Source organism: Merops nubicus, unplaced genomic scaffold (genome assembly GCF_000691845.1).
Source record: "Merops nubicus isolate BGI_N331 unplaced genomic scaffold, ASM69184v1 scaffold4181, whole genome shotgun sequence".
Taxonomy (NCBI): Eukaryota; Metazoa; Chordata; class Aves; order Coraciiformes; family Meropidae; genus Merops; species Merops nubicus.
In genome coordinates this window covers 54733-67889 of record NW_008590135.1, presented here as the reverse complement: position 1 = coordinate 67889, position 13157 = coordinate 54733, and the positions used below count along the sequence as shown (strand labels likewise).

Sequence of the window (13157 nt, the reverse complement as noted above, 5' to 3'; positions counted from 1 at the left end):
GCTGGCAGTTTGCTTGAAGAATGCCTGCAAAATAACTCGAAAATCATTCAACTTGCAAATAATTTCAGTCATCTTGTTCTGTATCTGTAGCAGGAATATATGTCTAACACTTGAAATTCAAACCAATACAGATTTTTAAATAGTGTTAAACCTTCTTATCTTACTCTGTAGCTTGCCCTTCGTCAGTATCTGTTGAAATAAGCGCAGATGGTGTCAATATGTTACCTTTGTCAACTCCTGTTATCACAAGTGGTCTCACGTATATAAAAATCCAGCTGGTAAAAGCAGAGGTTGCCTCAGCTGTCTGCCTTCGTCTCCATCGTCCTCGGGATGCCAGTACACTGGGCCTCTCTCAGATCAAGCTGTTAGGCCTCACAGCCTTCGGAAACACCTCGTCTGCAACCGTCAATAATCCGTTCCTTCCCTCGGAGGATCAGGTCTCTAAAACAAGGTGAGCTTCTGGCATCGATGGATAGAGGTGTGTTTGTGCCAGCTCGTGGCGTGGAGGGCTTTTGTAGGATGCCTTCTGCTCTGAGTCAAACCTCACAGCGAAGCTCATAGAGTTGCATTCTGTGGTTTTAGTGGGTCGGCAGTTGTCAAAAAAGCTGAAGTAGAAACATACTTCTTATCTGTGCTGAAGTCAACAGAGTTACATAAGTATTGGAGCAGGAATAGAAACAGGATGATGGGATGTTTTGTGGGAGTCATATCTAATAGTGCTGTTTGCAAACATTTGAGAAAAAGGAGCTGAATGTTGTTATGGTTGTGGCATATCAGCAAGATTTCTTTTATTTGGTTAGGTGGCATCTTGAGTTTCTTACTCATTTTTAAAATAAGAGCAAACCTGTAGGGTTTTGGGGTTTGTTTTTTGTTTGTTTGTTTTTTAAAGTGTTGAAGTTTTCCAATTTCAAATTTAAATGTAGTGGGTGAATTTTTGAGATTTCCTGGTTCTGATATTCAGCTTACTTGGTTGTCAAAATTCATGAACTTGGAATATTTCATATTTGAACCTTTGAAAAGAGAGCATGGTTTCTTCTTTTGCTGGGAAAATTTTTGTGAGAGTAAGTAAATTGAGAGAACATGAATACTGTCCAGTGTATAACTGATAAAAGCTATATGTCTGGTGCAGCTGTTTAACCTTGAATAGCAATGAAGCAAATTTTTATAGCCAAATTATACAATTACAATATTTTTACTTCAGAAAAGGTTACCTTAAAGTCACTCAAAATTAATCAGTAGCTAAAGAAAGGTGGTGTGCACATTCTTCATGTCCTGAAATGTTTTGCTGTGGCTTTCAGCTTGAAGTATTTCAATATGGTAATGGTAGTAAAATGATAGAAATATTGAATAAACATGAATATAATTTTTTCAGACATAACAGAAAATTTGCTCTTTTCTATAAATTATAAATTATTTAGGAGTAAATTATTCCTAAATATTGTAAACTTCATTTAAGATCTATATGCAAGTTTACCCTTTTTTTTAACTATGGGTTTTTAAAGGTAAGTTTAAGTAAGGTTTGCTATGAAAATAAGACAACTTGTTAGTTTAGAACAAGTTTAGTCAGTGAAATGATGCCATTTATTTCACACGCAACTTAGATTGCCATCTCGTTCATAATTCTAGTTCAAACCACGTTATAGTCTATTCTTTTATTGTCTAGTTAATGTGTTTTGAGTTGATTCAATTACAATAAGCTTATTTTTCAACATTTATTATTAAAATGAATACTGAATGATATTGTTGAAGAAGAGAATCATGGGGGAAATGCAGGGGCTAACTTTTTTAATTTCTGCACTTCTTTTGTGTGCTTTTTAAATAAGTTTCACTGTAATTTATTGTACATGTGTATGACTCTACAAGTTTGTCATGTCAGGGAAGCTGTGCAGTTTTATAATTTTAATGCCAACCACTATTTCAGAATCTTGATCTTAAATATGAATAAATCCAATAGTACCTAAGTGAAGCAGTGTGCTGTTTCATGTCTCACCTTTATGTTTTTGCCAAGTTGTTTTAACATAAAGAAAAAAACCCACAACCAAACAAACACCCCACAACCAGAAAACAAAAACAAAAGAATAAAACCAAAAGCCCCTACCTTCCCCTGATGTACACCTTCCTTTCCACCTTCCCCACAAAAGGCTGGCTATATTGCAAGAATAGCTATGTCAATCAAGAACTCTTGAGTGACTTTAGTAATAAAACTTGCAGGCTTTTAACTCTTCCTACCTACAAACCTTGCCTTTCTCACAACTTTAAACCAATGATTACAACAGCACTACTAATGTATATTACATTGTGGTCTTAAATTCAGTAATTTTATTTTGCTCTTCTCAGACGTCTGATCATGTCACAGCAGTTTTCTGCAGCACTTGTCCTAGAATCAAATGCAGGTAGTTATGTTAAAAACAAATAATAAAATAAGAAGAAAATGCTACATAGCTTATTTTTATGTTTTTCTTTTCAGCATTGGATGGTTAAGATTATTACACCATTGCCTCACTCACATAAGTGATTTAGAAGGAATGATGGCTAGTGCTGCAGCACCCACTGCTAATCTGTTGCAGACATGTGCTGCTTTACTCATGTCACCGTACTGTGGTATGCATTCTCCAAACATCGAGGCTGTACTTGTGAAAATTGGGCTTCAGTCCACCAGAATAGGTCTAAAACTGATTGACATTCTTCTGAGAAACTGCTCGGCATCAGGGAGCGATCCTGCAGGTGAGTGAAATGTTTTTCTTTTCATTTGTTGCTTGAAAGCATTGCTTGTGTAAATGAACAAATCGATAATTAGGTAAGTATTGAAGACACAAGAGTAGGACATATGCAGTACATGCTGTGTCTTTACTCTAGACACTGTGTCTAGATGTTTCGAAATAAAGAGCATCCATCAGTAGTGTTAGGAAAGACAAATTCAGTAATATTTGGGCAGTAACAGTCTGCAGGACAGTATAAATTCTGAACAGCAGCAAGTATGGAAAATATTGACAGTTGGAGGTACATAATCAAGACACTTGAACAACTAATCTGTGTCCTGTGGTGAAATTTTGCACTAGCTCTTCTCTTAATGCATTGGATTTTTTTGTATTAATGATTCTATACCACTTTTCTTTACTGTTTTGTGGCTTTTTGAAAGAAAACTGAATTCTTATTTTGAAGTTGCTGATACAAACAGAAAACACTCTTTTCAAAATGGCTTCTGTGACTTATTTTGCCATGAGCCAATGTTTTAGTGTAGCCTACTGTCTTTTGCTGGAATGCTGTTAGGTAAGAGAGCAGTTGCCTACATGGCAAATGATGAATAGGAAATAATCTGAGGAGACATTCATCCTTAGTCCAACTGATGAAATTTGAGTTAAAAAGCTTCCATTCTGAAATAAATGTTTGCTTCTCTGAAGCATGAGGTTTGACAGCTTTATTGGAATTAGTCATGTGTTTGGAGTATGTTGAAGAAAATGCTGCTACTTGAACCTCTAAGTTCTGTGTCTGATGAATGTTGCAGTGGTTTTTTCCTAATAAAGCTGAATGAGCACTGCATTGAACATACAAAACATACAGTTTTGAGGTAGTGGTGTGTGTAAGAATTTTATCCTTATGTTAATTGCAAAACTCATTTCAGTGGTAATACTGCCATTCTGTAATCATTAGTATTGTTTAAAAATACATATGTAAGTACTTTTATTATTTCCCCTCCCCTTTGTTTTGTTTTTGTTTTGAATGCGGCAAGATCTGAATAGCCCTTTACTATTTGGAAGATTAAATGGTCTCTCTTCTGACTCCACAATAGACATTCTTTATCAGCTTGGAACAACCCAAGACCTTGGAACAAAAGATAGGTAATGTTATTTGGATTGTTACATGGAAGTGTATACAAAAATAATCTGCTAAATAGTGACTTGATGTTACTGCACAAAACCAGACCTTTTAAAATCTGGTCGTTATGAGTTAGCATGAAAGTACAGAAATCTGAAGGAGCTTTCCAGCTTTCTCTCCTAATTCTGCATCCTTTGCAGAGAAAGCTCTCTCTCTCTTTTTTTTTTTTTTTACTCTTATAAATATGATAAAACTTCCACTGTTTAACTGACTTTTCTCTCAAATACTCAGAAGTCAGATATTTGCTATGTTTTCTTTCTCTGGAGAGAGACAGCTTATGTTTGGCTAAGACAATAAGTGTTTTTAATTAATTTTTCCCTGTTAGTGACTTAAGTCTTGAAAAAACAGAGTTTGCGCGTACTCTCAAACTTTGCTTCAAAGGATGAGATAAATGCACAAATCAGATTACAAAAAGCAAGGTAATTTGGTTTTGAGTGTTTCTTTCACATTTTATAATGTTCTACATCATCTTGCATTCCAGAATTCAAGCATTGCTGAAATGGGTCAGTGATTCTGCAAGAGTTGCAGCTATGAAAAAAAGTGGCCGGGTCAGCTATATTTGTCCAAATAGCTCAACAAGAGAGTATGGTCTTTTGATGCCATCTCCTTCCCATTTGCATTGTGTAGCGGCAATTTTGTGGCACAGTTACGAATTGCTTGTTGAATATGATTTACCAGCGTTGCTGGACAGAGAGCTCTTTGAGTAAGTAAAACAAAGTTTTGCACCACATACTGTCAATAACTGAGTTATTTTGTTCACTGAAATGATACCACTGTGAAATAGTGGAAATCGTCATCCCTGAAGCTAATTAATTGAGTGAATACTTACAGATATCTAAACAGGTAGTTTTGTAGTTTCAAATACAGAACGGCACTTCACATATCCCAGGTATAATTGTGTTTAAACACAAATAACCAAAACAAAATGGCAAATCCATGTATGTACTTGTACACATGGGAAAGGTAAACTGTTGCATGGGTTTTGTATTTTTTTTTTTTTTAAATGGATAACTCTGAGCTGCTCTTGAAATTGAGTGTTTGGAGTAATTTTCACAGTACCTATAAATCATGTTCTTCATTAGTACCCTGCTATATAGCACTATTTTATTACTCATGGTATCCTACATCTATAATTCATAGCTAAGAGCTAGGGGAGAAGAGGATGGGTTTTTTGGAGTCACCACTTTTGTTCCAGCCAGTATGATTTGAAGGAAACAAAGCACAAAATCTTGAGTGAATCTTGACCTATGCATTTGCTAGGCGTTGCTGGATTCTAATAAAAAATTCACTCTGAACACCAGATGTATATGTTTAGTGACTCCAGATAGAAAATATATGAGCTAACTTTCCTAATTTATCTTGCCTAACTATCTCTTCTGTTTAAGCAGAGCAAGAAAAGAGAAGCTATATAGCTTTGTTTCATGTGTCTTATAGAAACACAGCTGTTAAATTCCTGTACCTAGTAAAGCATCTTTCATTTGTACCACTGAATACCATTCAATGAAAGGAACTTTGAGAACACATAATTTTTTTTTTTTTGTTGCCCTTAGGAAAAGTTCATATTTTTCTGTTACCTAACTGTCTCCTATAGGCACAGTCAAACATTCAGACTCCGGGAAATGTGCAAGTTATGGTTATTGGTACAAACATGTGGAGCTCTTGTAGATGTGCAGCTTGGTGGTCTTTAGATATATGACTACAAGTTAGGGCTTTTCCAAAGACATTTCAGTGATACAGTTGTATAAGTAATTTTTTGTTCAAAATAAGCTTGTTTATTTTGGGAATCAATTTAAGGATTTTAAATTGCAGTTCAATTAGTCCTCTCATCAATACATTTTAACATAAATACATTTTCAGGATACATTTTAACATCTGAAAAGGAAGAATTCTAATAAAAACAGACTTCTCAAAATGCATAGTGCATTTGGATTTATACTAAATAAAAGTGGGTTTCACAACCAAATTCCTGTCTTTTGGAGGAGAGTATATAGTTTTCATCACAGAATGAAATTAAGGAATACCAAGAAAACTGTTGTACCTAGTTTGAGTACGCATGTTGCAATATAGCCTTGTTCCTCTACCTCCTGCCAAATAAAACTATAATTCATATTAGCCAGCATCTGGAGCAAATTATAAAAGACATTTTTAATAAATACAGAAGAATTGTCAGAATTGTATGGGTAAATAATTCTTCTAATAAAAATAACTTCTCATGTGTATTCTTTATCCTCTTTGATATTTTAATGTTTGAAATATTTTCATTGATTCTAGCTATAACTCCTAAATTCTCCTTCATGTGATACTTCACTTTTTTCTTGGTTATATTTTCCCATCATCCCCATTTTCCACTTCAGTATTCTGCTTTGGCCATGGATACTAATTTATTCCTTAGTTATTTTTTAATATCTAGTTGGAAGAGAATCTTATTTTTCACAGAGCATGAACTTAACCAGAAAATTTTGGCGGAAGGATTGTGTGAATATATAGCTGGAGAAGAGTTTGTGTACGTTTATTATATCTGGACTTCATGAAATTGTGACTGTCTTCCTAAAGTTATGGGTCATTTGGTCATAGTGGTGACTTTTTAATGTTTTTATCTTGGAGAAGTTTTTTTTTTTATCAGCCATTCGCTACATGACTGATAAAGCTAACTTATAGTTAGACCCATGTTCTGTTCTAGACTCTTAGTCACTCAGACTGAACATAGAATAACATTTGCATTCAGAAGAGGGAAAACAATCCTTGTCTTCAAATGGAATGTAAAATATGATGATACATCCAAGCTTATTTAAAATCTTAAAGTTGAAGTGGCATGTGAAGTTTGTGTTCATGTCTGTATGTAAAAGTTAAGATGATATAATTTATGAATGGTGTAAAGGTACTGTGAATGCAATTAAGAAAACTTGAGTTATTTGAATTTTTTTAAATACTTCACCTACTCTAAACAAGACTGTGTGAAGAAAGTTTTCACTATTTTACAAATAACACTTCTAAAATTTAAGATGAATAATAAGAGCTAAATTATCTCTTGCATTCATGTGCCTTGGATTAGTATTCAAGCAGATAGTATTTGGGTGGAAGTGAATTCAAAGGTAGGTGGGATTTTAGTATCTCTGAGGAATAATTCTGTCATTAGCTTCTATCCTAAAGTCAGTTTGTGTAAGAATAGTGAGGATAACATCATTCAGCCAAAGGGTTTTTGCTATCTTTCCCCCTCCCCAGCTTTTTTTAGGTAGGACTCTAATAGTGCAAATTAATTTTTTTTTTTTTTTTTAAACATGGACAAAACTTTCAGGTCTCGCAAACAATTAAGAGACCTTTATGTAAATGAGTGTGTATGTGTGTGAGTCGAGTGGATGCAGCTTGGACAGTTGAAAGCATGAAGACATTGCAGTTGTCACAAAAACACATAAATTATGTGACAGCTGCCAAAAGGCTGAAATCCTGTCTTTCTTGTGCAGCATGCCAGAAAAGTTGGCTTATAGCTGTTTAAATGCAGTATGATGAAAGAAATTTAAACATACAGTTGAGGAATGCCTTTTGGGTAATGAGCATCCTGCTGATACTGTGAGCCAAAAGACACTTTCAGGCTCAGCACAGTGTGTTCTTAATCATAAATGTGGAAAGAACTTTTATGAGTCAATGACGAAAAGGGAATGAGTGGCAAACTGACATGATTTTCTGTCTTCTACAGGTCACTGTTTAACTGGTCCATGTCTCTTCCCTGCAACATGGTTTTGAAGAAAGCTGTTGATAGTTTGCTTTGCTCAATGTGCCACATCCACCCAAATTATTTTTCTTTACTCATGGGGTGGATGGGCATCACTCCTCCTCCAATGCAGTGTCAACACAGACTGTCCATGACTGATGACAGCAAAAAGCAGGACCTTAGTGCATCTTTAACAGATGACTCTAAAAACGCACAAGCCCCTCTTGCACTAACCGAGTCTCACCTGGCTACTCTTGCTGCCTCATCTCAGTCTCCTGAAGCTATCAAGCAATTATTGGACTCAGGTTTGCCTTCACTGCTTGTAAGAAGTCTTGCTAGTTTTTGCTTTAGCCATACTTCTAGCTCTGACTGCACTGCACAATCAACTGATATCACCCAGGACAGGCTCAGGAGGCATCATGTTCCACAGCACTTTAATAAAATGCCTATCACGGCAGACCTGGTTGCTCCTGTTCTCAGGTTTTTGACAGAAGTTGGCAACAGCCACATGATGAAGGACTGGTTGGGTGGCTCTGAAGTCAATCCATTGTGGACAGCACTTTTATTTCTGTTGTGCCATTCTGGTGCTACTTCTGGAGGACACAATGTGACTGCACAACAGACCGGTGCAAGGTCTAGCTTGCTCTCTTCAACTGTAACATCAGGGTTGACCACTCAGCAGCGAACAGCGATTGAAAATGCAACGGTTGCTTTCTTCTTGCAGTGCATCTCTTGCCATCCTAATAACCAGAGGCTTATGGCACAGGTGAGAGAGGAGGGGGGAAAAAAAAACATTTCCTTTATTTTCTAATAACTACAGCCAACTGTCAAAGCTTTTTCCTTCTTTCAGCTTCCTTTTAAAATAACTTTTTTTGGTAGGGTGTCAGTGACTGGAAAATTTTTGTATTATAGTTGTTAGATTGTTGGTCTGACTTCAAAAAATATAAAAACGTTTTGACATGGCCATCCAGTTTTATGTATGGATTTGTATTCCTCTTGGCTTAGAGTAATAAGCTTTACACCAAAATCCCACATACTCTGTTTAGTTAGATAGGTCTAAACTCTTCTGAAATGGAATCTGAAAATCAAGCTTCCTACACATCTTTTATGTTAGTAACTTCAGGAGACTTCTTGGTAAATTTTCTTGCACAACCATATAACCTGTGCAATCTGTGACCAGGAAAATAAAAGTTATTGGAGAATCTGGCTTTGCATTTGGCATTCTAGTGCAAATTCAGCTATCTTGCTCATATTTTTTAGCCTTGCAGACCTAGTTGAATAGAAGTATAATTTAAAAAAAGAATTTTCAACATTAAGAATGACTATGCCCTGGGAACAGACAGACTTCAGTAAAAAAATTCAGTACAGTTCTCTGTTAATGGCTAGTGGTAAACCTGCATTATGCAGTGGGAAATTTTTGCTTCAGGATTTTGAAAGCTATTTTTCTAAATACTTTGTCTTAATTTTTCATCTTTTGGAGTAGTCTGTGTAGTCACAATTACTTTGATACTATAGTCAGTGTTTTGAACTTTTTTTATAAAAAAAACCCTTATTTGATTCAGTGGTGCTCATTTCTCATTTCTTATTTGGATAATAACTGGAAGGTAGATCTTAGACACTGCCTATTATAGCTGTGTAGAGCAATACTTTAGAGACCTAAGTATAGAAATATTTTAAAACTGATGTCATTTTGCATTCCCAGGTTCTCTGTGAATTGTTCCAGTCCTCTCCTCAGCGTGGGAACCTCCCAACCTCTGGAAATATTTCAGGATTTATTAGGAGGCTTTTTTTGCAGCTTATGCTAGAGGATGAGAAAGTGACTTTGTTTCTTCAGTCCCCATGTCCAGTAAGAATTTTTTATATGGTGAACATGAAATAAATTTAGCCTTTAAAAAAAAACCACAATAAAACTGGGTATATTCAACTTTGAAATGTCAGAGGACAGCATTTTCTACTGCACATATTGTGGAGTGTGTTGTTGAATTGTACCTAAACATTTTAAAAGAAAATTTAAGGCACTATTGTTAGACAAAGCCATCTTGTTGAAAATACACTGCCTTTTAAAGAATTGTCAACTAAAATCTATCTTATGGAAGGCTTTTTAATAGTATCCTTATGCATCAGCAGCAAATGTAGATACAAGTTCTAATCCTTCCAGCAGTTCTTGATTATCCTTTTCATTAAGGAACAGTTGTAGTTTTGATGCTTCAAAATTGACACAAATCCTTCAGCATCAGTCAAAACACCACAAATAAATTCTTGAGTGACAAATACTTGAATTAATTATAAAGCAGATGTGTACTTTTCTATTTCCATATGCTTCACTAGAACATAGAATTATAATTAATGACTGAAGTGCTATGCTCTCAGCTGAAGGCTGTGAGTAAAGAAATATAGGAAAAACAAGTTATTAGATGATCCGGTACTTCTATACAAGGAAAAATTATGTTCTGCTCTGGTTTCTACCTTTCTTACTACATCTCAAAAGTGTAAAGGAATAGGAAAATGTAGATATTGAGTCTAAAATAAACTTCATCTTCAAGTCAGGGCAATAGAGAAATGACATCTTCAGTCCTAGTATATTATAATTTTTCGTAATGAAATTTGAGAATTAAGTTTTCATTTCATAAATTATTGGAAGTCTCAGACACTCAATTTTTTCTCATATACAGCTGTGTAAAATAATTGGGTTATTTTAAACAAATATACTGTTTCTGATCCTAAAAATATTCTAGGCTTTCAAGGCAAATTTTTTAGAGTCAATAAAATTAAACTTGTCCTAATATGATGCATTTTTAATGCATACCTCCAAAATTGAAGAATACATCAATTTTTTAGCACACAAAAGATTTAACTTCATTTTGCTGAGGTGGGTTTATAAGAACTTAGTGGTTTAATTTCTTTCTGAATGTTAAAGTCATATTAAATGTTGATTTTCTTTTTGCTTTCAGCTATACAAAGGTAGAATTAATGCTACTAGTCATGTAATTCAACATCCAATGTATGGAGCTGGACACAAATTTCGTACTCTTCACTTGCCTGTCTCAACAACTCTAGCAGAGGTTCTTGATCGTGTGTCAGGCAAGTTTGCAATATTTAATATTGGTTTGAGTTTTTTTTAAGATACAATTAAAAAAAAACCCCAAAACCTCAAAACCAAAAAACTCCTATAAACCAGGCGTGTCTAATATACGTATTTGCAGTGTTCACCAGTAATTGCTGAATATGGAACAGTGGTTTAAATTTTTGGCTCTTGCATATGCCTTACATGTTGCATATAAAATACATTTTTACTGGTCACATACTATTTTCCCCTTTTGTAAGAGTTGAGGTGGAGAAGATGGGATTTTTATTTTGTTCTTCTGGTTGGTTTGGAGATTTTTGGTTGGTATGTTCTTGGGGTTTTGTTTGCACATTAGTATTGGGGTGTTTTCAAATCTCTCAGGGTATACATATACAAGATGATACAAATGATACTGCAAATGTTAGTCTTTCAAACACCCTGTCTTTTATCCAGTCACTTAAATATTCTCAAATTATGCCAGTTAACTCTAATTTCTGTGGACATATATTTACCTATTACATAAACAATGGAGTTTGCTTACTACATGGAGGTTGAAAACCATAGTTGACTTCTAGAGATTAATTTTTAAATTACATACAATGAGAGGATAATGTTAAAGTATTAATTTTTTTTTTTTAAAGTTCAGTACTTTTGGTTATGCTACTTTAGTACACATGGAGAGATGACAGGCCTGGATATGTCAGCCAGGCCTCCACAGACCATAATATGAATTTTGACACCTGAATGGTAGCTGTCTTAATTTTAAAATTAATCTCACCTTGAACTTTAGCGTTTATTTAGTACTTTAGAAAATATGGTGAAGGTTAGGGTTATTGATCTGTTTTGAATGTACTGAAAGAGTAGAACTCGTGACTAAAGTTGTTAAATCCATGGCAGAACTCTCCAGGTAAAACCAGGCAAGCTGCAAGTCAATTCTCCTCAAGTAAGAAATAGAGCAAAATTTGTTAGGTCATGTTACATCAAAAATCAGGTTTAAGCGTGTCTTATTTTAAAAACAAACAAGCAAAAAAAAAAAAAACCCCAGCACTTCTTCCTCACTCTCAAGATGTGGTTCTCAGCAGAAGCAAAGAAAAGTCAAAGATAATCACAGTGATTATGATTTTACCACATTGCAGATGTGCACTGAAGTGCATGCTCTTATCTGCACACTCATTTAACTAGGTATGTAAGTTCTCATATGTGGATATATTTCTATATGTGCATTTTTTTTTTTACTCTGTGTAGATCAACTTTTAATTCCTGAAGCAGATCTTTGTGAAGTTCAGAGAAACTATTGCGCTTTTTTAATCTACTGAAAATCTTTGTTGAAATTAGTAACAAATTCATTAGAGCAGTGTTACCTAACAAGATGATAGAAGTACCAGAGTGGTATTTGACAGAATATTAGACAGAATGAGATGTACTTTGAGACTTTAATTTAAAAATAGTGAATCCTAGAAAAATACTTGAAGCATATTTACCAGGGAATACTTTCCTATTTTTGATAGAATTCTGTATTCAATTACTCAATTCGCTTACTGTTCAAAGTCACGTGTGGAATGTGACCAAGGTCTTTAGATCCCTGTGCAGTTTATGGTCAGAGTTACTGTAATGAGTGGGATAGTCACTGCATATGAGGTAGGGGTCAGGTGTTGAGCAGTGACATAAACTGTATTGAATAGCTGCCTTAGTGGTGTGTTGCAGTCAACTTGATAGCCAGTGATAATAGGGACTGGGAAGGGGAAGGTGATGATGTGATATACTGTAATGTCTGTAACTGAAATTGATCTAATTCTGACTTTGTAGGGCACCATAACTTTGGGGCTTGGTACAGTATTGTTATTTCTTAGCTTTCATTTTAAATTGAGAGGATTTATTCTGTGAAAGTTCAGGTTCTGTTATGTTTCCATCCCTCATCTAATGTGATTTCTCTGATTGTATTAAAAGCGTTATGCTACTTGTATATAATTCTGTGAAGTGTATGGTTAGGATGTAGTAAAGAAGACTTGAGTATATGAGGAGTCAACTGTGTGTTTGGGGTGAGAGAGAGAGAGACAGGATGGACTGAGTGTGGAAAGGAGGAAAAGGCTGCAACCGCTGCAATAATAGGAAGCCATGAAGATCCTGTCAGAGTCTGTCCCTTGAGTTAACTTCTCTTTTCTTAACTACACTGTTAGTGTCACAAATTGATCATATCCTGGTTTCTGAAAAATAACGTTCATTTCCTACTTTCTTTCCTGGCCTTTAACAAAATAAAAGAGGAGGGGAATCTAAAGTAGTTATAAATCTGCTATTCACATCCCTTCACTGCAGGAAGAAAATGTGCAGTATCACTGCAGATGGATTTGTCTAGGATGAGTACCAGTTGGTTTGTATTTCATTCACCTTAGTCTTCATTCACCTTAGTCTTAAGTTACTGGTCTTAGCTGGTCAGAAAAATTGAAGAAAAAATGTGTGCATCACCTGAGTAGTAAAAATACATTTTTTAAAAAACTGGGGGGGGGGGGG

General features: G+C 35.1%; 1 protein-coding gene across 1 annotated transcript in view; it reads left to right on the top strand.

Moving 5' to 3' along the window:
• BIRC6 (baculoviral IAP repeat containing 6) overlaps window positions 1–13157 on the top strand; it is a gene marked incomplete at its 3' end in the record, with an annotated part of 148445 nt that overhangs the window by 80643 nt on the left and 54645 nt on the right. The window contains exons 50-56 of the mRNA XM_008949811.1: window positions 172–451; window positions 2468–2724; window positions 3731–3839; window positions 4358–4579; window positions 7571–8351; window positions 9288–9431; window positions 10537–10666. Of these exons, the coding sequence (XP_008948059.1) occupies window positions 172–451; window positions 2468–2724; window positions 3731–3839; window positions 4358–4579; window positions 7571–8351; window positions 9288–9431; window positions 10537–10666 (1923 nt within the window). The remainder of the gene's footprint in view (window positions 1–171; window positions 452–2467; window positions 2725–3730; window positions 3840–4357; window positions 4580–7570; window positions 8352–9287; window positions 9432–10536; window positions 10667–13157) is intronic.